This window comes from Lepidochelys olivacea (assembly GCF_965140295.1).
Source record: "Lepidochelys olivacea isolate rLepOli2 genome assembly, chromosome: 5".
NCBI lineage: Eukaryota > Metazoa > Chordata > Testudines > Cheloniidae > Lepidochelys > Lepidochelys olivacea.
The window spans coordinates 72,387,832-72,414,430 of record NC_140415.1 but is presented as its reverse complement, the minus strand read 5'-3'; the positions used below and the strand labels follow the sequence as shown (position 1 = coordinate 72,414,430).

General features: G+C 38.9%; 1 protein-coding gene and 1 long non-coding RNA gene across 5 annotated transcripts in view; one reads left to right on the top strand and one right to left on the bottom strand.

Moving 5' to 3' along the window:
• The first annotated feature begins 2,909 nt into the window (after positions 1–2,909).
• LOC311520338 lies at positions 2,910–7,366 on the top strand. Its single transcript, XR_014711556.1, has 3 exons — positions 2,910–2,933; positions 3,712–3,881; positions 6,872–7,366. It is a non-coding gene; the product is annotated as an uncharacterized lncRNA (long non-coding RNA).
• Positions 7,367–8,562: 1,196 nt separating this feature from the next.
• The window catches only part of APC (APC regulator of WNT signaling pathway), a 191,089-nt gene continuing 173,052 nt past the window's right edge, over positions 8,563–26,599 (bottom strand). For all 4 annotated transcript variants that reach the window (XM_084627702.1, XM_084627701.1, XM_084627704.1 and 1 more), the window contains 4 exons: positions 25,056–25,133; positions 21,588–21,704; positions 17,102–17,316; positions 8,563–15,980 (listed from right to left, as the gene is read on the bottom strand). In XM_084627702.1, the coding sequence (XP_084483828.1) occupies positions 9,407–15,980; positions 17,102–17,316; positions 21,588–21,704; positions 25,056–25,133 (6,984 nt within the window). In that variant the 3' untranslated portion in view covers positions 8,563–9,406. The remainder of the gene's footprint in view (positions 15,981–17,101; positions 17,317–21,587; positions 21,705–25,055; positions 25,134–26,599) is intronic.

The window sequence follows — 26,599 nt, the reverse complement described above, 5'->3', positions numbered from 1 at the left end:
GACCTAGTACAAGGCGGATCCTTTGAAAATTAATAGGGGCTCTTGCACCACCATTCTCATTCGCTGCTATTTTTATCTTGTCTCATACTGCTTTAATTTATGCTGGGGAACCAAAACAAGCACAGAATTGGTTTAGGATTGGGAGAGGGCAAAGGTGCACTTTACTCTTATCTTTGCATCTTCCCTGCAAGTTGTGCCATGTGCAGTATGGCCAAACCTCAGGATCTATGTCCACAGAACTTTGTAACAGTCTGGAAAATATGCACAAGTGAGTGTGAAATTTAGAAACTTATGTACAATTCAAGTTTATCTCACTCTGCTAAACTTTTATAAACTTGTATTTACAGGACCGTATCTTACAGAAGTAGTGCAAGTTGTCAGGCTACGGGGAAGAATTTAGGCTGCTCTGGGTACCTTAACTGCATTTCCATACTGTCAGATGGTTATTTTAAATGTTAACTTAATTTAAATGTAAACTTAATTTAGAATTTAAACTGCAGCCTTTTAATAGATTTTTCCATATACTATTTATGAAAATTTACAAAATTAACTAATTTATTGAAATTATTTATCTGTAAATTTCCTTTTTTCATATAAAAACAAAATTCCCCAGTTTATGAGTTCAATCCTTGGGAGCCATTTAGGGATCTGGGGAAAAAATTGGGGATTGGTCTTGCTTTGCGCAGGGGGTTGGACTAGATGACCTCCTGAGGTCCCTTCCCACCCTGATATTCTATGATTCTATGTATTTTCCTTCCCACTTGGCTCTGACCAAAGAGTCTCAGAGGCTAGAAAACTTGATTTTATTAACTCAACAGGAGAGTGTCTTTGGCGTTTAAATGCTCCATTGGAGCGTATATGCAGAACCGAATATGAACAGAAGTAAGCTGTAGCTCAAGAAAGCTTATGCTCAAATAAATTTGTTAATCTCTAAGGTGCCAAAAGTCCTCCTGTTCTTTTTGCAGAAGAGATTGTGTGTGCAGAGTTTATAATCTTTTTCTCCTGTGGCAGGATGAACTGATGTAAATCAAAGCAATTTATATAGCCAATTCTAATGAATTTAAATTAGCAACAATAATAAAGTACAAATGCAAAACAATTTAAAGCAATAATGATTTAAATTATTGCTTTACATTGTTTTGCATTTGTACTTCAGTCATTTTCCTAAAGAAAAGTTGATTCACATTGGCTGGTAATCATTAAAACATGTTTATTTGCAACGAAATACAGCCTTTTCACTAAAGTTGGTGTTTCTTTTTGCTAACCAGGAAAATACACTTTATCTATAGCTATTTAAGCAATTATATAGCTTAACTTATATTTATTCAGATTCGTAATTTTTACTTTTTTTGTTTAAGAAATAGATCATTTACCATTTTCTAATTTACTAGATGGTGATTAACTTTTTACTTGTGATTAGTATCACACTCTATTTGGAACTTCAAATTCAATTAAAATGCACAAAGCCAACATTTTATAAAAGTAAAATAAGAACTACCTTAAATGAGCTGAAAATGTAAGAAAAAAGTTGATCAAAACATATTTTGCATTTAAAATTAACTGATTAAACAAAAAGTATAATCTGTAATTAGGAAATTGAACTGATTATTTCTGATCACTTTATCCTTCATGATTCTAAAACTAGTAGATCTCTTCTCACATCTAGTTTTTGTTCATAAATTGGAAGAGGAAAACAAGTTCTCTTACTTTTTTCAACTCCCCATTGATTTTTTTTAAAACTTTGACCAAACTATTCTGGTCAAAAGGTGGTTTAGCACTTCAGCAAACTCTAGTTCCAAACGCTTAGCCAGTGACTTCCATCAGTTCAGTGGTTTGACTTCGGACTTGGCAGCAACTACATACTGCTTAACATTTTTTGTAATTAATTTAAATGATTTTAATGGATATGTTTAGGCCTTAATGTAGGTTGTTAATATCACATTTAATTTTAAATAGGTTTATTTTAAAAATATAAACCTGTATTTAATGTAAATAAAAAATCTGCTTTAAATTGATTTTTATCCACCAGTCTTGTGGAGTGCAAGTGACAGGTTCCCAGCCCCAGCACCGCTCTTTGATGAGAGATGTCCATTGTGCAGAGGAGGAGGTTTAGTTAATGAGACTGTATTGTGGTTAAAAATATCAGGATGAAATTGGCTCCCTTCTGCACAACTTATAAATAAGGCTCAGAGTCTGTCATGGAAGTCACAGATTCTGTGACTTTCTGGGAGCTCCGTGACTTCTGCAACTAGCAGCTGTGACTGACCCCAGGGCCACCCGAGCTGCTTGGGTGGTCCTGGGGTCAGCTGCACCGGCCCCAGGCTGAGCCCTCCCACCCCTGGCAGCAGTCCCAGGCTCCCTCATGCCAGCAGCAGCAGCCGCAGTCCTGGGCCAGTGGACCCTTCCCCTGCCAGCAGCAGCAGCGGCAATCCCAGGTTGCCCCATGGCTGCGGCGGTCCCTGGCCGCCCTTCCTGCTGGCACCATGAAGCCCCCAACCCCAGCGGGTGCCCTGGAGCCCACCCCCAGCACCAACGAGTGCCCCAGAGCTTCCCCTGCAGAGCAGTAACTGCACCCCTGGAGCCCCCCAGAACACCCAAGATTTAGTTAGGGGTATATAGTACAAGTCATGGACAGGTCACAGGGCCGTGAATTTTTGTTTATTGCCCATGACTTGTCCATGACTTTTACTAAAAATACCCATGACTAAATCTTCGCCTTACTTATAAATGCTGAAGAATGCTTGTTGCATTTATATGCTCTGCTGGAGAAAGGTTTCCTTTTATGAATCTTATAAAATCTGCAGGAGAACAGACAGCTTTTCTTACCTGTGAATGATATTTCTTGATTAAGTAATTTTACAACTTAATGGGCTTTTCTCCATCTACTTAGTGGGGATGGAGCGCTAATAGCTGATGACATCAAGAAAACGGAGGTATTTAATGCCTATTTTGCATCAGTGTTCTCTAAAGGTTAATTGTGAACTGATACACAACACAATTAATATTAACAACATGGGGGAAGGAATGCAGGGAAAGAACAGGTTAAAGAATATTTAGATGTATTCGAGTTGGCCGGGCCTGATGAAATTCATCCTATGGTACTTAAGGAAGTAGCTGAAACAATTTCAGAACTGTTATAAATGATCTTTGAGAACTGCTAGAGGACAGGTGAGGAGGTCCCATAAGACTGGAGAAAGGGAAACATAGTACCTATCTTTAAAGAAAGGATTAAAGAGAATCCAGGGAACTATAGACCAGTCAGCTTAACTTCAAAACCTGGAAAAATACTGGAACAAATTATTGAATAAGCACCTAGAGGACAGCAGTTATAAGGAATAGCCAACATGGATTTGTCAAGAATGAATGATGGCAAACCAACCTAATTTCCTTCTTCGACAGGCTTACTAGCCTAGTGGATAGTAGGAAAGCAGATGATGTGATATATATTGATTTTAGTAAGGCTTTTGACACAGTCCCACGTGACATTCTCATAAGCATACTAGAGAAATAGTCTAGATGAAATTACTATAAGGGGGAGGGCACAACTGGTTGCAGGACTGTAGTCAGAGTGTAGTTATCAATGGTTCTCTGTCAGACGCGGAGGGCATATCTAGTGGGTACTGCAGGTGTCAGTCCTGGGTCCAGTATTATTCAATATTTTCATTAATGACTTGGATAATGGAGTGGAGAGTATGCTTATAAAATTTTCAGACGACACCACACTCGGAGGGGTTACAAGCACTTTGGAGGACAGCATAAGAATTCAAAACCACCTTGACAAATTGGAGAATTGGTCTGAAGTCAACAAGACAAAATTCAGTAAAGACACATGCAAAGTACTTCACTTCAGAAGGAAAAATCAAGCACACAACTACAAAATGGTAAATAAATAGCTAGTACTGCTGAAAGGGATTTGTGGGGTTATAGTGGAACACAAATTGAATATGAGTCAACAATGTAATTCAACTATGAAAAAGGATAATATCATTCTGGGGTGTATTAGCGGGAGTGCAGTATGTAAGACATAGGAGGTAATTGTCCCGCTCTATTTAGCGCTGGTGAGAACCCAGCTGGAGTACTGTGTCCAATTCTGAGTGCCACACTTTAGGAAAGATGGGGACAAATTGGAGATAGTCTAGAAGGGAGGTACAAAAATAATAAAAGGTTTAGAAAACCTGACCTACGAGGAAAGATTTAAAAAACTGGGCAAGTTTAGTCTTGAGAAAAGAAGACTGAGGGGAGGGGGGGACCTGCTGTCTTCAAATATGTTAAGGGATGTTATAATGAGGACAGTGATCAATTGTTCTCCATGTCCACTGAAGGTAGGACAAGAAGTACTGGGCTTAATCCACAGCAAAGGAGATTTAAGGAAGACATTAGGAAAAACTTCATTGGAGGTTTTTAAAACCTGGTTGGACAAACACCTGTCAGGGATGGTCTAAGTTTACTTTGTCCTGTCACAGCACAGGGAACTGGACTGGATTACTTCTCGGGGTCCCTTCCAGCCCCACATTTCTAAGATTCTATGTTTGAATAGGATACAAATAACCACAAATGAAACCAAATGGCCTGTTTAAGCATCAATTCAGTTATCCTCTGGCATCTCCTTAAGTGCCTCATCAGTAACTGCCTTTGCAATTAAATCACAATACTGACAAAGGAGACAGACACTGGACCTAAGTAAATGCTAGAAAAGAAAAAAGTTCCGCTCTGACAAGATGCAATCAAAAGAAATTTTATATAATACCGCAAGTAATAAGTAAGTTTTGCATAGCAAGACTAAATCCAGAATTAGAATGTTAAACAAAATACACTCAAATACTGTTGAAGGAAGGATACATTACAGAGGTAGGACATCAGCAACAAGAATGAGTCTCAAGCAGAAGCAAAAGAAAACCAAAGGAAAGGTTGTTGTGGATGGAGCTTGTTTAAAAAGAGACATAACATTTTTTGATGGGGGAGGGATAGCTCAGTGGTTTGAGCATTGGCCTTCTAAACCCAGGGTTATGAGCTCAATCCTTGAGGGGGCCATTTAAGGATCTGGGGCCAAAAAAACTGGGGATTGGACTAGATGACCTCCTGAGGTCCCTTCCAACTTTGATGTTCTATGAATTTGAAACTTGTCTCTGTGCAGAGAGCCAGCATAAAGATTATGCATCACTTAAATCCCATTAAAAATCTCAAAATAGTGTTTAAGAGATAGTTAATTGGTGTATAAGCATTGGGCTGGCCCTCTGCACAGGAGCCAATTTCACAAGCTCTCGCTGGGTCTTCCTGGGATCTTTATAGCAATCCCACAGCCACAAGCAAAAGGATTCTTTGTCAGGCAGGAAACAGTTCCCCTGAATGCTGCAGAGCCATAAGTACCTACATTCAGCATGGTTTGGAAATTATAAGAGACCAAACTGGATCTTTGCAAATCTGTTCTAGAGGGGGATTACCCACCTTCTTCTACAAGGTGGCAGCACATCTTGTAGACTGAACCTTGGCAGGGCAAGGGTGACTTTAGGAAACATGGACATCAGCAATACACATTTATATTCACTGAGACCTTTTGTTCTTAAGAGCATTGTGACCTTTTTTGGGACTTCAAAATAAACAGATGAACTGTGCGCTTGCATTTAATTAACACACAAGAGTTAAGGTTGTAAGTGAAAATTCTGACACAATCACAAGTCATACAGTTGGAATCATGCAAGGCATCCCACATACAACAGTACATGAAACCAGCTACAGAAGGAGAGTCTCCTTGGGACCTTTAGATGTGGTCTCCTGGTAGGGAATAAAGAACTCAGACTGTTCAGTGAAAGCCCTGGCTGAGAACAAACAGTAGATGGTGGCATCAAGTAACAAGAGAAGCTATCAGTTGACCTTTCACCATTGGAATGTCCATCCAGTGGGTAATATTGTCTTCGTTAGGGAAGGAATTTTTTCTCTGAAAAACTAACCACAAACAAATTAACTCAGGACACACAAACTAGACTTTCTTTACTAGCAGGACAGTGGGAACTTTTACTGTGTTTTTTTCTTTATAAATGTGAGGCTTTGCCAATAGGATAGGACCCTCCACCTCAGCTCTGACCATGACAAAGGCTTTTGCAAGCAGGACTGCACAAAATAAAAAAGGAAGGGAAACATCTACACAGTAAGTTGGATTCTTAGTATTAGTTCTGCCAACTCTGTTTTTGGACTGCTTACCTCTGGAAGACTTCCTCTCACCAGCTGAGGGTGATTGTGCAGAAACTGAATTTTTTTTGCTGCCTCAATGTCTATGGCAGATAGGTCTGAAATGTCACATGTTAGGCAAAGATGCATAGAGACACCAGCTAATAAAGTCTCACCACAAGAGACATATGTTCATTATCCTTTTGGTTGTCTCCATTTTCCTTTCCCTCATCTGGGGAAAAACTAGTTAGGAAAATTCTAGAATGAGTAAGAAGGAACTCAGTGGTCAATTTAGCAGACAAAATATTCTGCAGTTTCATGGCCCACATGTGACAAGCAAACATTCATTCATTTGTGAACTAAGTTTGTTCTCCCTCCTGTACAGTTTATAAGATCCAGAGGCAAAGGTGAAAAATTCTCAAATCCTATTCACTGCACACGTTTGGCTATGAAGTTTAATTTTCCAACACCACCTGTGAACTTCTTAAATTCTGGCAACATGGGTTCCACTTTAAATCTCTAGTAAGCTGCTGGATGGCTCAGCAGAAATAAAACAGTAATGAACAAGAGTAAATCTAGAGTAATATGCATCAAAACAGGTTACCATTAAGCAGAACATACATAATAAAATTCCCCAATCTGGCATTTGTCTAGCATCTGGATGTACTTCCCACAGCCTGATTTCTGAATTTTTTTTTCTCTCCAGGAGCTGTTTTTATAGCTGAGCTGTACAAGGGAAGAGGAAGTGAGGCTAGAGTTAACCCCTTGAAACCAGAGTGTGCGCTTGAATCCTTCATGGGTCCATAGATAATGGATGCTGAACATAATGTATATTTAGATATACACACATTTAATGTTAATTAGTTTCATGATATGGATGAGATTTAATTTAACAGGAATCAGACACTGGGCTAGTGTAAACTGAACCTCCTGTACGATTGTGGTATGCTTTGATATACCTTACTTGATTAAAAGACAGACACAAAAATTGCATCCTTGATATGAAATGTGGTCTTGCAGCTAAAATACTAGACTGGAAATTCTGGGTTTTATTCTAAGACTTCCTGTGTGACTTGAGCAAGTCATTTAACCTCTCTTTGTACCTTCATTTCTTTATCTGAAAAATGAGAATAGTACTTATCTCACAGAGGTGTTGTGAGAATTAGTACTTTGAAACTTCACATTTAGCGTATTATTGAAATGTAAGGAATTATTTATTACTACATTCACCAACACTTCTACATAAATAATATCTCTAGGAATGTTACAGCAAACAAATGGGAAGGGAGAGAAAGTAGAAAATAGCGAATTAAAACATTTTCTCCTTCATAGAGGGCTTTTGGAGTCTGCATTCAGTGTAGCCCAGATTGACTTTAATGGGAATGCTTTGTCTGCAGTGACTCATATGTTTTGAAATGCTACAGGTCATAAATATTCAAAATTGAAGAGAAAAATAGATTAATTTCAACACTAGATCAAGTGCAACGGCTATGGATGCCAAATACTCAGTACAATTCTCTCATATGCTGTTAAACTGACATGTTTGTATGAGTGCCTCACCCCTAGGCATTTGATGTCAGGAGATCGTGAATGCTGGTACCAGTAGTTAGATTGATGACTTTGTAATAACAAAAACCAGTTAAGTTTCAGAAAAGCTGACTTGCTACTCCTGGTTTGATCAATTGTGCAAAAACATGTTGATACATTTGTGCAGAGGACTTACTGTTATTTTATCTGAGGATTTCCTTCAGAAACAGTTTAATAAGCATCTCTACTTTAAACCAAAGCTCATTTCACTTCAAAAGGCTTCAGGCATTGAATATCACAGTTTAGGAACAAATCTGATTTTTTACCATGACACTGAAGATTTAATATCCTAGAGCTTATTCCCTCCGCCTCTTAATTTTTTCAAATAAATCCAAAATGTATGGAAGTTTGAAATCAGAATAAAAAGTTGTCAGACTCCCAATTTCATATTTTCCCAATTAAAAAAAAAAGAAAAGTAGTAACCATACTTTAAAAAAAAAATCTCCATGTTATACACACAATATTCCAGGCTATGCAGTTGTGAAACAACTACACTTCTTGGCTCCTAGACATACTCTGCCTTTAGTCTTTTTACGCACCTGAGATGTGTGAAAGTCTGTCAACTGCAAATAGAGTACAGAAGACCTAGGGCCTGATCTTGCAATCCTTACATACATTTATAACAAACCATTGATCAATGGGAGGATAAAAGTCAGAGAGCATGAGGCGTGTCTAAGACATGCTTGATCAGGCTTTAAGTCTAAGTGCATTATACAACATATTTTAAGGTGACATCTCAAAATGAAATATTGATTTCTTCAGCAGTGCAGAAGTAACACACAACAAGATTTACATACAGTAATAATTTATTCTGAAATGTTCATTTTAGTTTCTGTTGAGACATCATCCATGTCTCATTAATAAAAGAGCAGCCATCTCACCTCAAATACCAGAATATACAACAAGTTACAGCATAGCAAAAATTCTATCTACTTTCAGATAAAATCTAGTTCAGGTAAAATAATTCTGTTCAAGGTTTTACAGTGACACAGATTTCCTTTTTTGCAGAACACAAAGAAAGTGTAAATTGTTACACCATAGCTATCTATGCACATTATGTGACCACAGAAATGTTAATCATTACTTCAGAAAATGAACCATCATTTCCATTCATGCAAAAAAGCAGGCTGGGAAAGCTTGTTCAGCAGAAACCATATTACTGTGAATTTCACAGCCACATGATTAATTATAGGGTTAGATGGATTCACAAATACCAAAACGGAGTATATTTTTTGCATAAATACCACCAATTTTTCCCTGATGTAGTTTAGTCAGTTTGTAATCTAGAAATGATTGAAACAGCAATATAATTGTATCATCTCTATCTGTAAGTGTTCATTATTTCAAGACAAGCAATATTTAAAGGATCATGGGATGGGATGCTAATTAAATACATGTAAAACATACTGTACAAATATACTTGCTTGTAGCGATTTTATTCCAAACTATCAATCAGGTATCCCTCCAAAATATTACCAGTGAAGACAAAGTATACTATCAAATATGGCTTCCAGAACAAGGACCCTCTACAGGAATCAAACCTATTTACAAAAACAAACAAAAAACCCCAATCCCCAGTCTTTTAAAGTTTCATTTGAAACAAAATTTCTACATAGCACTTGTAAATAATACATCAGTTTTTTTTTTAATTTATTTAAACAGAAGTCACCAGGTAAGACCCAGAATGACGTTTAGGACTCTGAGTTCCACTAGAGTCTGTATTTTCAGTCTTTGAATCTCGTTTCTTTGTGCTGTTATTTACTGGTGTTGGTATCTGTGATGGTCGAGCAGAACTGTTGTCTGCACTGCTCTTTCGTGGACTTGGATTGTAGTTGAAAGGAGTCACTCTTGCTGCAACAGCTCCACTAGGTGAACTGTGTTTGCTTGAGCTGCTGGAACTGAATGGTGTACGTTCATTAATAATGCTTTCATTGGTCTCTGGTGCAGGAACAGGATTACTCAGCACAGGTTTTGTTTCAGTTCCCTTCTTATCTGGGCTGTCTATCTGAATGAATGAATTCAGGCGATTTTCTAAACCCATTGTGCGAACAGGAACATTTCCATTCCCTGCATTTTGTTTTCCCTGAATATCTTTAGAATCTTTACCATTCGCATTCCCCTTCTCTAAAACACTGTCAATAACTGGGGGAGTATTTCCAGTAGGTGATCGTCCAGATCTAGGATTATTAATAGGGCAGTCTTCAATCCTCACCCACACATCCTCAGTCTTAGAGACAGCAGGTGCCATCTGGTAAATTAAAGTTTTTGAATCAGCACCATTTGTAGCATCTGAAGAGGAATTATGAGAAGGATTACTCATTATCTGAGAAATTTCATTTTCCTTTATCTTTCTCCACGTCCCTTTTGCTGGTACTTGATTTTCTTTAGTTTGTATGTGCCCAGAAAAAGAACTTCCATGTTGCTTTTCATCTTCACTTTTTGCCTTTTCACTGGATTCTGAAGAAGCAGACAGAATTGAGGAAGAACTTCCAGTTCTACGCCAAGTGCTAACACGAGGAAGCGATGAAGAATGCTTACTGTGCTCACGCTTCCATGTTCCTGATCTATTGATTGGCAGCCTAGATGGACTCTCAGAATGAGAGCGAGCTATATCATGACGTTTTGCTGGTCTCCCATCATTATATTCTACAGAAGGGTTAAGATTAGGAGGTAATTTTCGCCAACCACTAGCCTGTACAGTTGAATGAGAAGATAAGGACATATCAGGAAGTGATGGACTTAAAACTGGGGTCTGTATTTGGGATCGGGTGGGAGAATCGGGTCTAGAAGGAGACAAAGATTCAAATGAAGCTGACTCTTCTAATTTCCTTCGTAGAGTTGGACTTGGAGCTTCTTTAATAAAAGTTGACTGGCGCACTAGAACAGGTCTCTCTGATCTGTCAGATTCACTTCCACTGGATTTTGTGGATGACATTCTAGATAGTTCAACCTTTTTGTTTGAGCCACTACTACTAAGAATTTGGTTCAAACCTTTTGAGGCAGACTCACTTCTGGGAATACCACTAGCACTTTTGGGTAACCCTGTTTGTTTTGCAAGGTTTTGCTGGCTCATCTGTCTGCCTGGTGACGTGTATGACATTCGTCCTGAACCCGAGGACTTAGTTGAAGCTGTACTGGGAGATGAAGTCCTTGGCAGTTGAGACAGTTTATTAGGAGGGCTTATACCGTTTCTGCCTGGGGAAATTGAGCTTCGACCTGGAGACTGCAGAGGTCTGCTTAATGGCTGCTGTTGAGGTCTAGAAGGAGTGGAATCTCTAGATCCTGACCTAGAAGGTCCTTTACTTGACCCACCCTGTTGAGATGGCTGCCTGGTTATAGGACTTGGCTCTGATTTCACTGATGACTTGGCTCCTCTCGGGGAACTAGTCGAACTCTGGCCTTCATTGGGACTTTTGGAGGCTGTGTTCTTGAGTGGGGGCCCTTTTTTTGAAACTGGACTTGTACTGGAAGAGCTATTTCGAACCCCTGGAATGTGAATCATTGTCCTACCTCGTGAGATTGAAGGCATATTTGTTTGCTGGGGCTGCTTCAACTGGCTTGAAACTTCTGAATTAGAGCGAACTTTTCCTGTAATCATACTTTTATACACTTTCTTTCCTCCTTTGATTCCTTTATTTTCCGACTCTACTTTTTTAGTTTCCAATGTACTTTTCTCCCCTGGCTTAATAATTCTCGGACCTTTATTACTAGTAAAGGGTTTTTCTTCTTGGTCTGGAGTAAGATGAAACGGTGACCCTAAAGAAATTCCAGATTTTAGTGAAAGGATGGAATCAGAGTCTGATGAAGCTTGTCTAGACAGTGAAGCAGCAGCAGCAGCTTGGTGTAAGCTGCTAACTATAGAATTTGCACCTTCTTGAATAGCTTTCCAATCAAAATTCTCTGAATCAGGTGAGAAACCATGCTCTGAATCAGGCCTCTTTATATCTCTCAAATCTAGTGTCAGGTCTTCTGCCAATATACCACCCATGTTTCTGGAACTATTCTTTTCACTTTCACTCTTGACTCTTGAGGGCTTTTTCTTTTTAGGCATGGCAGAACTAATGCATTCCTGCAAAAGGTCATCTTCTGAGTCAATACTAAGAGAACTAAGAGAACTGTTTCTAGAAAAACACACAGGTGTATCTTCAACATGAAATGATTTGGGTGCATAACCAGAGGCCTGTGGTCTACTTGATTCTATCTGTGAATCAGGAGGTTCAGTTCGTTTTGTAGTTTCACTTTCTTTGTTGTTGTTGTTTTCTTGATCAATATCACTGAGCGAACTCAAAGATGAATTGCGAGAAAAACAAACGGGAGTATTTTCAATAGCAAAATTCTGCATTTTCTCATCCATAGCTGCGCCTCTGTCCGGGATATCTTTGGATGGTTGAGGGAAAGGGGTTTGCTTCTGCATCAAAGTTTTAAGCTGACTTCTGCCTGTTGGATGTTTTTGACCTTGTGTCCGACTAGTTGACTGCTGATTTGAAGTCTGTTCTGTATCAGTGCAAGCTTTGGTTTCTGTTTCCTTAGTTTCTTTTCCTTTTCTTAATTCAGCCTTCTCCCTAGAAAGGTCAACATCATCATCATCAAAGTCTAGTGAACTTAGTGAGTCATTCCGTGAAAAACAATAAGGAGTCCCCTCAATAGGTGTGTAATGACGAGGGGAATCAAATGCAAAGCTTCCTCTTACACGTTCCTCATTATTTGGAAGTTTATCATTGAAGTCTCTCGAGTTATTTTTGAAGTTCTGTTTCTTTGTATCTTTGTTGTCTGAACAGGTTCTTTCACTACTAAAATTACTTCTTGGCTCTGTGTTTTTTCTTAAGCGGGCTCTGTACTCATTACTTTGAGGCATAGGCTTTACTGGAGATGTTAGCTTCTTTTTCTCACCTTCTGGTTGGTTTTTACCACTTACAGACGAAGATGCTGACGCTTGTTGAATCTGATCCATTATCTTTTTTACCCTGAAAGGCTTGTGGCTTTTTCCCTTTGGCATAGCAGAGTTAATGCACTCTGCAAGAATGTCACCTTCTTCTGTTTTGTCATCATCCAATCCTGAGGTAGACACAGTTGAGTCTTTCCCTCTTTGAGCATCATCTGTACTTCTACCTTCGGTAGGAATGGTATCTCTCTTTTCAAATTCACCTGATTCTGCCCTTGTACCCACATTCTCCACATTGGCCAACTCATTTGGTGGTGATTCTATTGTGAGATCACTCAGAGATGTAGCTGTTGAAAAATTTATTGGTGTACCTTCAACACAATACACACGTGGCATATCATCTCCAGGTGTAAAACTAACATGCTTTTGAGACTGCAATCTATTTTGGGAAGGGAGGAGTTTGTACACTGGCAAATGGCTTGGCTTCCTGGCTACAGGAGGAGGTATTTTTGAAGCAGTTGTTTGAGAAAGCTTTTTGGCTTTGCGTGAAGATTTTGTTGGCATAGCAGAAATGATACATTCTTCTAATATTTCAATATCATCATCATCAGAATCATCTAGTATATCCTTTTCTGTTTCAGTAGGCTTCTCTGCTTTCTTCTCTTGGTTATCCTTTGTATCTTCTGGCTGTTCAGGTTCTGCTTCATTTTCATGAACAGGAGGCATTATTCTCAACTCTACATCTTTCTGAATAAATGGTTCATCAAGACTCAGAGCACTTAGGCTGGAGGAACAGGAAAATCCATCTGGTGTACTTTCGGTAGCAAAATGTAACAATGTATCAGCATCTGGCAATACCTGAACTCTTTGAACAGCTGCGTTTACAGCTGCTTGTCTAGAACCAGACTCTCTCTTTTCAACATTGGGTACTTTACCTTTAGCTGTTTCTCTCTTTACTGGAACTGCTTGAGCAGGGGGTGGGGTTTTACTTCTACTTGGAGGCATTGTTTGTCCAGGGCTATCTGGAAGATCACTGGGGCTTATAATACCACTTACCATTCCGCTGCAAGGCTCACTTTGAACAGAGCTAGCAATGGAACGGCTTTCAAAACTATCCAAGGAACTTACAGAAGTACATCTGCTAAACATGAGTGGAGTCTCCTGTACGTAATGTTCTGGTGGACTTTTAGGAGTCTGAGCACCACTTTTTGAAGGAGATTTGGCACCTGAAGAAAATTCAACAGCTTTATGTCTAGATGAATCAGAAGGAGATAAACTAGAAGCCTGAAGTCTATTGGATTTTGTTCTAATATGTTGTGATGTTGATGGGACTTCACTAACTGCACCTTCAGTTGACAGAGTGACACTATTGTCTTTCAGTTCTGCTATCTGCAGTGTGTTACTGGCATCTGTTACACGTGTGGCTTGATCACGCCCTATTTCATCTTCAGCCGAGGACAAAGATGACAAAGAGCTACATCTTGAAAAACATATTGGTGTATCTTCCACACAATAAGTCTGTATAGTTTCCTGGTTGATGGAAGGACTCTTACAGGAGGCAGGCTTCTGAGCATGACCCCCTCTCTGTGCAGCACTTGGATGAAGCTGGTTCTGTCTCTTTGAGCTAGCTGAAGGGGTTGATGTGTTCCCACTACTTGATGAGATATGATCAGTTTTAGTGCTTTGTACTGACGAACTCTTTGAAAAAGAAAAAGATGGTTTCTGAGAAGAGGAAGGAACTTCTGTTGAGTATTTCAGACTATAATCAATAGGTTGATCTACATGGTGCTCCTCTTCACTGTACTTTATACTGTAAATAGTTGGTCTGTCTTCTTCATCTTCATGTTGTTCCCCCTCAGAGTAACGCTCACTGTAGTTGGTTGGCTTATCATCATCGTAATCATCAACCTGGCACAAGGACTGGTTTACTTTCTGATTCATCCCATGAGTAGTGCCTACTCTGTTTTGTTCTGAACTGTTGGATCCTCTTGATCTGAAAAGATCTTGCTGGCCAAAAGGTGACTGGTATTTCATGTGATTATCATCACCACCTTCAGTATATCCAGGATAGGTTGTACTTTGACTTCTTGACTGCCTTTGTTCATTTTGTTTTATTTCATCTTCTATTATATGTTTAGGTCTTGCCCATCTTTCATTCTGTGAGGGGCTTTGCCTTCCAGAATTCAACTGTTCATCTGAATATTTAAGACTGTAATTGATTGGAGTGTCCAGTTCTCCATCATTGTCATCCATATGATTTGCGCTATGTATCTTGTGAGCTAAATCAGCTGGATATTGTCCATAACTGCAAAATTTACTTTCATCATCTTCAGAGTAAGACTCAATGGAAGGTTTCATTTGACCTCTTTTACCATAGCCATCACTACTACTGACGCTATTTAAGCTGTCATTTGAAGCTCTCGTATATTCCATTTTTGCATAAGGCACAGGACATGCCCTGTTTGAATTCTCGGGTTTAGGAAAGTTATAAGTGTTTGAATGGGCATGGGCAGTGGATGTTCTTCTTAATGCATTCCTGTCTTCTGTCAAGCAGTGCATTTCAGCTGTGGATCCAGAACTTCTGTCTTCTTGTGGAATATGCATATTCGTTACTTCTTCCATTACTTTGGCAATCTGAGCTGCAGCAGTAGAGATCTGCATTCCTATTCGCTTAGAGGCGTTCCCAGCATTTTCTGTAGCTGGGTGATAGTTGCCTAATCCCATTGTTCTCTCTCTGTCCACACTTCTGTCCTTTTCAGATCGAGAGTTTTCTATATTTCCTCTATTGGAGGAAGAGGAGCCAGGCAACACTGTAGTATTTAAATATGGTGAAAGTACAGTCACGTTACTTGTATTAAAACTCTCGGTCCTGCAAATTCCATCATCATGTCGACTAGAATCCAAAACATATTCGCTATACAGATTTTGCTTATGTCTCTGCTTATTACGGTGAGATGTTTTGGGGCTTAAATTATCAATGTTGTCAAAAGTCTCAGACAAATGCTGAGCATCTAACTCTGCTTCCAGTGCCTTTTGCTTTCTAACATGAAGAGAGGGTAAGCTTGAGCCTGGAGACATAATATTGGCATCCTTATACTTTGCAGGCCTATTTGCCATCAGATTCCTTAAAGCTGCAGCACTGCCCATAGCTATCATTTTGTGCTTTGAATGAATGAGGTTTTTGAGCATGCTAACTGCTCCCATGTCCCACAATGCTTCCTGGTCCTTTGCATTTCGTGCAGAGAGGTTCCACAGGGTCCCACATGCATTACTGACTATTGTCAAGCTGTGTGACTTCAAATGCTGTAACAACGTTTGTAAGCAGCTGTTCTCTCTCAAGATTTGCCTGGAATTAAGAAATTGAAAGCAAAAAAAAGAAAAAAGAAAAAAAATCAATAAGTAGCATTTCAACAAGACAAACAAAAACCTATCAAGGCTGTAGCCAAATTTTGTCCTTAATCAAGATAATTAATATGATTTCTGCAGCACAAAAGTGTGTTACTTTTCCTAAATTACAGTCTGATTATCAAGCAATTTCTTAAAGCAGTTATCACTTCATTGGTTTTTTTCCCCCTCCCCTACCACCTTCTTCTATGTCAGTCTTTTCCCAGTCGTTTCCTCTGACTGACCAGATGGATGAAAACCTATCTTTGCAGGAGACACTAATGTTACTATTCAGCATTTAACAAGCAAAACTGATACTGCCAGGGATGAAAGTAACTTAAAGGACTTACCAGTATGCAGGGTGGCAGGGGTCCTGGGCAAGGTGTGTGGGGGTGGCGGCTCTGGGCCCCTGGAAGGGGCAAGAGCCTCGAGCAGAAAGGCCGGGGCTGGGGCCAGACTCCTCCAGCCAGCCCTTCAGTGCTGTGCGGCCTACGCCGCCTGGGGCTCTGGCGGTGATTTACAGGGCCCGGGGCTTTAGCTGCTGGCATGGTATGGTGTACCAATAAGAAAGTGGCCACTGGTACACAGCCGACCATACTGGCAGGGCCGCTGATGCTAGTGGGGCAGGGGAGGCAAAAGGGGCAGCTGCCCCAGGGCCCAATGATTTAAAAGGCTCGGGGCTCCCGGCAGCGGCCAGAGCCCCAAGCCCTTTAAATTGCCGGGCCCCGGGGCAGCTGCCCCTTTTTGCCACCCACGCCCTTGCATCAGCAGCCCTGCTGGTACGGTAAGCTGTGTACCAGCGGCCACTTTCTTATTGGTATACCATACCGGACTGGAGCGGCTTACTTTCACCTCTGGATACTGCATTTACCTTTTCATAGACTATTACTATCTAAATGGATGGTTTTCCTCACCAAAGCCTTTAAAAATAAAATCAACCTTGATTACGATACTTATTTGGTATATATAGTCACATGAGAACACTTCTTTGTGAATTCTCTTGTAAATAAATTTCTGCTACAGATTTCAGATTTTCAGAAAAACATGATGCTTGTTTCTTGTAAAATCAGATGGTGCATTTACCTGTGATCCTCATTTGTAGCAATCAAGCTAGAAACATTCCGTAGTATTCCTCCTCCACTTTCAATGATGGCTAAAGTATTTGTTTGGCTTCGGTAAGTCAATGTGCCAACTAAAAAGGCCAGAGCACCATCCACAGAACATATATCAGCTTTATTCTCAGTGCAATGAGCTGACAAATTCCATAAGGCACTCAATACACTTTTAAGGGTGGATTCCTATGACAAGAGTGAAAATGACAAAATTAGACCAGGGGTTTTCAATATGTTGGCCATGAGCCTCTGGGAGATTCACAAACAGGTTTCAGGGAGGTCGCCATCTTTCTCCCATTTTCTAACTCTAATGGTTGCAAAGATAACCTTGAAAATGTGAACAAAACATAAACCGATTCAGTGATGCCTGCCTGAATCTGCAGATAGCCTGAAACAACAGCTCTAAGAGGTGTGAACTGCCTCACTGATCTCAATTAAGGCCCGTGAATTATGTAATTCAGTAGCTATGGAATCTGGCATTTTTCCAATTTGCTACAAAATTTGGAATTTTTGTCATGGAATTCATCCTTTAGCTACATTCAGGTGCACCCAATGTTTTGCTTTCTGTCTTCCTGAAGCTACCTCTATGTCTCCAGCTTTTCACTAAAAAAGGGAATTAATTTGATTACAGTGCATACTGCCTGCACTGTTACATGGAGCCAGGGAGCTGAGAAGTTGCAACTACCTTCTCTTTTTCACCTTCTTCTGTTGGTCCGCTGCTAGCAATCTAACTTTTTTGTCAAACAGATTCAGACCAAAATATGCACCAGAATGTTGGTCCTCTACCACAGTTCTTCAAAAGAGTTGTTGAAGTAGCTGGCAAAGGATTCTGGTAGGGCTCTCAATCACAATTAACTGTTAAACAATAGAATACCAATTGAAATTTATTAAATATCTTAGGATGTTTTTCTATTTTCAAATATATCGATTTCAATTACAACACAGAATACAAAGTGTACAGGGCTCACTTTATATTTTTTTTTTATTACAAATATTTACACTGTAAAAATGAAACAAAAGAAATAGTATTTTTCAATTCACCTCATATAAGTACTGTAGTGCAATCTCTTAATCATGAAAGCACAACTTACAAATGTAGGCTTTTTTGTTACATAACTGCACTCAAAAGAAAACAATGTAAAACTTTAGAGCCTACAACTCCACTCAGTCCTATTGCTTGTTCAGCCAATCATTAAGAGAAACAAGTTTATTTACATATATAGGAGATAATGCTGCCCACTTCTTTATCACAATGTCACCTGAAAATGAGAACAAGCGTTCACATGGCACAAGGTATTTACATGCCAGATGTGCTAAAGATTCATATGCCTCTTCATGCTTCGGCCACTGGAAGTGCTTCCATGCTGATGACGCTCATTAAAAAAATAATGTGTTAATTAAATTAGTGACTGAACTCCTTGGGGGAGAATTGTATCTCTCCTGCTCTGTTTTACCTGCATTCTGCCATATATTTCATGTTGTAGCAGTCTCGGATGATGACCCAGCACATGTTGTTCATTTTAAGAACACTTTCACTGCAGATTTGACAAAACGCAAAGAAACTACCAATGTGAGATTTCTAAAGATAGCTACGGCACTCAACTCATGGTTTAAGGATCTGAAGTGTCTTCCAAAATCTGAGAGGGAGGAGGTGTGGAGCATGCTTTCAGAAGTCTTAAAAGAGCAACACTCCGATGCGGAAACTACAGGACTCAAACCACCAAAAAAGAAAATCAACCTTCTGCTGGTGACATCTGACTCAGAGGATGAAAATGAATATGTGTTGGTCTTCACTGCTTTAGATTGTTCTCGAGCAGAACCCGTCATCAGCATGGACGCATGTCCACTGGAATGGTGGTTGAAGCACGAAGGGACATATGAATCTTTACCTTATCTGGCACGTAAATATCTTGTGATGCTGGCTACAACAGTGCCATGGGAATGCCTGTTCTCACTTTCAGGTGACATTGTAAACAAGAAGCAGGCAGCATTATCTCCTGCAAATGTAAACAAACTTATCTGTCTGAGCAATTGGCTGAACAAGAAGTAGGACTGAGTGGATTTGCAGGTTCTAAAATTTTACCTTGTTTTATTTTTGAATGCAGTTTTTTTGCACATAATTCTACATTTGTAAGTTCAACTTTCATGATAAAGAGACTGCATTACAGTATTTGTATTACGTGAATTGAAAAATACTATTTCTTTTGTTTTTTTACAGTGAATGCTTGTAATCAAAAATAAATATAAAGTGAACAGTGTACACTTTATATTCTGTGTTGTACTTGAAATCAATATATTTGAAAATGTAGCAAGCGTGCAAAATATTTAAATAAATGGTATTCTATTATTGTTCAACAGTGCCATTAATCGCAATTAACTTTTTTAATTGCTTGACAGCCCTACTATCTTTACATCCATTGAATTCTTCAGAGAAATCAGAAGACTTATTAAACAGCAACACCACTAAAAAAAGTCTGCTGGTCATCTTACTTGGAATCACTAAATAGTGAAAGCTGCCAAGCCTCGCAAGTAGGGAAGCAGTGACTGTACTTTGTGTTTGTGGGATCAGTTGCTGCCAGTTAGTCAAAGCAACTCCCTTCTCCAATGATCTAGTCAGCTATTGTCTATTCATGACATGGCTGCAAATATTTGGGAATCGCCATTCTGAAAATTTAGGAGACCCTGTACTTAATACAACTAGAAGAAACTACCAATGTATCTTCTTCTGCCCAATTTTTAATATTTGTCCAGCATGAGTAGAAAGGATTCCTACATGAGTACTTCCTGTTTTTCTGTCCAACTCAGTACACGAGATATGGGAAGAAAAGTGTTTGAAGCCTTCCTACAGTTAGTTCTCACAACTGGGTTGAATTGGCTTTGCTTTTTTGTTATTTGCACTGAAGGTTTCTGAGATATGACAGGAAAACACATGCATAGACTAATGATTAAAATCCTATCTATTCCACCACAAGCCATTTGGACACTATGTAAATAATCATGAAGCTTTGAAGGCACAGAAGATTGCCAGAAGAAATGAAAATTGTACTTTATGAGGCTGTAAAAGCTGTGAACTTAATTAAAGGTAAGCCCAACAATGCACACATTTCACTATTTTATGTGAGGAAATGAGCACTCAAGATCAGCAGTTCCTCTTCCCCAATACGGCTTTCATGGTAGCAAAGTTTTGGATCACTTGTTTGATCTCAGAGAAGACAAAGATTTCCCTTAACAAATAAGCCTCTGATCAGCATCAGCTTGCTCTGAATGATTTTCTCTTCAAGGGCAAGATATGCATGGATTCTCAACCCCAGGGGTCAAAACTCCCAGCATGGTTCTGAACAGATGTCAGGGGTCGCAACCACCCTGCCCTTCCCACATTGTAAAATGGGAGGGGGTCTTGACAAGGTCCTGGAATGGAAAAGGCAGAGAACCACTGGATGAGACTCTTTTAGACAGCATTTGCTCCTTACATCCTTACTCTAAAGTATACAGAGATGAATTTGTAATTCAGCATAAGTAATCTAAAATTCAACAAACTAGCCTTCCCTCTATCTTTTAAATAGTAATGGTAGTCCTGACAGAAAATTAACAATTATTTGTATCTGACCAGTGATGTTTTTAACACGACAATATCTCCTTCTGGTGATTTAAAGTCTAAATTACAATTAACTTATAAATATACAGTATTCATGCCATATTTTAGTAGTAGTGGTAAAGCACACAGGGTAGTAATTTTAAGGGAATAGCAAATGTTTATTTTAGCTTGTCTTTCTTAACTGAGAAGTAAGAAATATCATACTATTTTGATGGAGGCTGGCTGAAACTTTGTTGAAGCCAGCAGGCACGACAGTCACCCTTCATTCAGGATAAATGTAGGAAACAGCTAAGCTCCTTTTTGGAATAATATAGCTGAAACGATCGTCACCAAAAACACAAACTACAAGCAAAGCTGGTTGAAAACTGAGCTATGCAGTTGGAGGGGTTTTGCTGAGTATCATTTGATGGAGGTGCGTGTGCCTGTGATCAGAAGTCCCCAAAAGCATCCAGAGAGCAGGCAGAGAGAAGCAGCCAAATACTCCAAGTAGACAGCAAGAGAAGAACTGAAAACATGGTCCTGAGAGAAAGTGAAGAGAGGGAGCTTTTTGGGCAATGGTGCTTGCTTGAGAGAGACTTAGAAACATGAGCAAACAAACTGCTTCCAGTTTGATTCTAACTGTGTTTAGGGAAACAGAAATTTGTGTACATTTTTTGTAAATAATCAGGATTGCACCAAAGTAGTAACTCACTCTATCATCAATTCTTCCTCCTAATGGAAACAACCCGCAATACTCCAAATATTGGATATCCACTTTGGTCAAAAAGAGTAGCAATACTTTTTCTGTTGCTTACAAAAGAATAGGAAACATTCATACAGTTTCTTGAAAATATATCACACAATAGTCCTTTAAAACCTTTACCTTTTTAACTTCCAAAGCACATTCCATCAATGCTTTCACACTTCCAACTTCACGCAAAGTCTTTTTACTGTTTACATCTGCTCGCCAGGACAAATTCCTCAAAACACTTGCAATAACCTGCAAAATGTAAAAGGAAAATAATGTATCGATATATTTAATTCTTTACTAGATTATCATCACTCCATTAATAACCTCTGGATGCCAAGAACAAGTATGTATTCCATTAATAATTGCACTTTCTCCAAGGCTGTACCTTAGGTTTGCTTTTGTTTTGATGTCTGTCTTAGGCTCACATGCAAATACCAAGCTTGATATCTGTGTGTGTGATATCTGTGTGTGTGTGTGTGTGTGTGTATTTTGTGGGGAAGGATAGTCTAGCGGTTGAGAAATTAGACTGGGACTCAAGACCTTAGTTCTATTCTTGCCTCTTTATAGCCTTCTTGTGTAACCTCACTGATATGCTTAAATTCCCTTTTCTTCAGTTTCTCCATTTGTAAAAACAGGATAATATTTCTCTACCTCATATAGCTGTAGTGTAGCTAAATTTATTAATGTTTATACAGCTCTTTGAGGTCTTCTGATGCAAAGTTCTAGAAGTGAAAAATACTACATTTTAATATAATATCCCCAAACTACGAATGGGCATACAATATTAGACCAACAATCCATCTAGTTCAGCATCCTATCTCTGAGACCAGCTTGTACCAGATGCTTCAGAGAAACATGCCAAAAAAAACCCAAAACCACCCCATAGTGGACAATTATGGAACAAACTAACCCTATCAATTAATACATAGTTATGCCCTGAAGCATGATAATTTATATCCCTTATTGTAAGCAGGGCTAGTAGCACTGCCTATTATGGTTGCCCAACATTTCCCAGTTTAAGACCCTATTTTCAGTTACTTTTAACTTTCAAAACACTGTTTGGTCTCAAATTTTCCATGATGGGTGTCTGCCTCAGGTTGAAATTCTTGGGGTGGGTTCAGCCAAAATGGTACAGCTATTATTGAGAATAAGAGTAGGGAAAATAACGTTTTTCAATGTTAAAAAAAATTCTGGTGAACTATTCTTCGGGGGAAAAAGTCCCCATGCTTTAGTGCAGGGGACCTGAAATTTGGCTAGGGATGGCCTATGTGACAGAGATGTGCCTTTTTGCTGTCCATGTGAAAATTCATTTGACTGTGGCCAAGTTATAAACCTTTGAAAAATCACAGTTCACACAAACTCGAATGAGTCTCTACTGAGTATCAGCTAAAATCTCTGAAGATTCCATCCTCTTTGAGCATGCTTGAACCTTTCACAGCTCCTAGTGCTGACCAGGCTGCGCATGCACCATTCTCGCAGAGTATGCTCCATCCCCTCACAACTCCTGTGTGACTAAATTGTACATGCACCATCCCCACAAAGCAACTGAGCATGCTCCTTCCCACAAATGCAAGAGCTAAGCAGGATTTGTGATGTAACTGCTCCATCCAGTTGCCAGAGGCTGCCTCTCGTGTTCTCAGTGCCTCCCTACTTGTGCCCAGGTAGTAAGAAGGAAAAGGAGGAAGCACAAGGATGTTCTTTTTATCCATGTGTGTGTAATCCATTTTTGAGTCTTGCAAAGTTCTTGGCCTCAGTGATATTTTATGACAACAAATCCTAGAGGTAATTATGTGCAGTTTTTAATTTGTTATTTTTCAGTTTCATTGACTGTTCTCTTGTTCTTCTATTAGGGTAAATAGGAGTGCCTAATTTATCTTCTTTATACCATTCATTATTTTATTATACCTCTCTCATGTCCTCTCACCAGTCTCCTTTCTAAACTGAATAGTCCCTGTCTTTTCAGTTTCTCTTTCTACTGAAGTCTTTCTAGACCTCTAAGGATTTTCCTCACCCATCTCTGGTCACCTTATATTTCTGCAATTTTATCCTCTCCCATAGGCTGACCAAAGATAAATTTAGTATATTAGGTGAGGGCATTTTAATAGTTTCAATATTATTTTCTATCTTCTAAAATTTTGTTTGGTCTTTTAACCATTGCTGTGTACTGAGAAGTCCCCACAGTGTGTCCAGCACTTTCCCTCTGCCCTGAATGGCTTCAGTTAATTAAAAACCTAAAAGTGTATGAAGATTTTAAAATATTTCTTCCAATGCATTTGTCAATACAGAATTTCATCATGCTGCCCATTCTTACTTTTGTTAGCTACTTCTGAATATCCTCACAGTCTGCTCTAGTCTTGACTAACCTAAATATTTCTGTGTTATCTGCAGACATTGGCATCTGATCCCCTGTCTTAAAATAAAATCAGGGGACATCTTATTGTTACCCTTTATTGTCTCAGCCACTTTCTCATCTACAATTACTTAGTTTCTTTAATAGTAATAGCTTGTAAGGAACTTTGTCAAAGGTTTCTTAACAGTCTAAATTAATTCTATCTACCAGAACTTCTTTCTCCTTATAATTCTTCAAGTGTATCAACAAAACAGCAGATAAATAGAATTTTCCCTTCTAAAGGTCATGCTCATTTGTTCCTATCATATTTCATCTAGGTGGTTTATAATTCTATTTTTAATTATCCAACAGTTTTCATGGTACTGAAATAAGGCTTACTGGTCTAATGCCCAGGATCACTTGTACCACTTGCTTTAAAAGAGTTATTTAAAAAACTTGTATTAACTAAATTTGTTTCTTTATCTGGTAAAAAACATTAGGCTAGATACTTTGGTGCAGCATGGCGACTTCGTAACAAATTGGTAGCTGGTTCTGGCCACAGAGCCTGCATATCTGATGCTCGGATAATCACCCAGTCCAGTGCAAGGGGGATTTATTCTTTGGAGTGGAGGCCTCTATACCACCATTCACTTGCTGTTGGCATAGGGGAAGTCTAAGAGGACAGGAGACCTGACCATGCTGTCCCCTATATTGCACTGATCCCCAGCTGCAATTTCAGTTCCTTAGCAGCCAGCTAAACAAGCACTTAGGCAGCTCTAACTTATCCCAGGAAATCAGACTTCTATTCAATGGCCCCAAGATCAGAAGCATAAAGGTGACCTTTATATCACTTGTACTGCATGCAGTTTTGCCAGAAACCAGAATTTAGTCCATGATTATGAGGCTTTTATATTGTAACAAAGATGTACATAGCACTTTATAGAAGACAGACACACATCCCTGAACCAAAAAGCATCTAATTTAACACAGACAAGACAACTAAACAAAACACAGAACAACAACTGAGGATAGAAAGAAAAGTGTTTTTGAAGGGAAAGAGAGAGGGCTCTTGGTGAACAGGGCATGAGAAACCTTAATGAAATAAAGCATGAAAGGAGGAAATGTAGAGACCATTGAGGAGGATTGGGAGGAAATGTAAGACGGAAATCAGAGCAGGGATGAAGAGTTCAATATAATATGATGGAAGATATAGCAGGTCACAATGAAAGGATCAAAGGTGGGGCAACTTCTTCTTCTCAATGAAAAATTACCTGCTGCAAGTCTTCACTTTCAGATTTTAATTGGGCAACAAGCGCTCTCATGCAGCCCTTCATAGAACACAATGTAGCCTGTTACCAAAAAAAAGAAAGAAAAAAGAAAAAGAGAGTCTATTAAAAGAAAGATTAGGCAACTTGATGGTGCAGAGGCTTAATATATTAAACTATTCACCTGTGTCGATCTGGGTTCCAAAACAGCTTAATTATCTCAGTGTTCCAGCAGTAGACATTTGATCCACATCATAAACCACTAAAAAGTTTTGTAAAGCACTATACTGTCAGCTTCTATTCTGGGGAGATCTGCAAATGGCAGAGCTATCCTAATCAGGGATCCAAGTTCTCCCTCCCTGATAACAGGTCTCAGATGAGACCTGGAAGAGTTTACTAGTCCTGAAGGCATTCACAGAGTGTTCCCAAAAAATACTGGATATTTTATTTACTGCCTCGATCTGGCAATGTATCATTACCCATTGTCTATTTAAATTCTACCTATAGGTATGTTTTCTCCTGATTATACTTCCTCCCTCCCCCATCTCCTGCAGCAAATAATATTTTGAAGCAGATCATCTTGACCTGTCTGAGGGGAAGAAATGTCTTTTTAAAACTAGTAACTAAAAATTATGCAACTTGCATCAGAAATTAATCTAATATGCCAAGAAGCAGGAGAACAATATACATTTCTTAAAACAGAAACAAGAATAAAAATAATAATATACCTTGCACAGGAAAACAATACAATCTCAATACTGTAATAATTTAGATGTTTTCATATAAACATGGAAATCCTATACTTACAGGATAGTCAAGAATGATATACACAGGGATTAATAATTGAATTACATCCCACCTCCAGCTTTCCTTTTCTTCCTATCCTCCTGAGAGTCTTTCCCCTGGAAAACACTTAGTGCCCTCCCCCCATCCCTATGGGAAAAGGTAATGATTTATAACAATACAGTATATGGTTTATGTACAATATAATTTTGTAATAAGATACATATCTACACGTGCCAAGACAATGTAATGTCGTTTTATAAATGACTCAAATATTAATAAATAAAATAATCTTCATTTCCACAAACAAAAATATAATTCAGTTCAGAACTTCACTATTCCTTGGCTGGATAACTCTTGCATTACAACACTCAGCATCTGGGTCTATGCTGTAAGATCAGTAACACTGAAATTACTGCATTTACTGTTCAAATGATTTTAATAGCGAACATTTCATAAACCACTTCACTTGTGTTAGGGATTAATACATTATTCTATTTGAAAACTGGGATTGAAAGTTTTCAGATTATATAAAGCATTTGTGTATAGTTCTATCTCTTCTTGAAATAGGTCCCACTAGCAACCATGTCGAATATGAAGCAAGAGGAAAACCGCAAGATGGTTATCAAAATGAAGTTATTTTAAAGTCCAATATAATATCTTGCAAAATTCTGAGGCTAGAAATTAATAAGGGTTTGTATCACTTGAAAGTGAGTCACATGATAGATTTCCATTTTTTCTTTGAATTAGCACTCCCTACGTTCTAC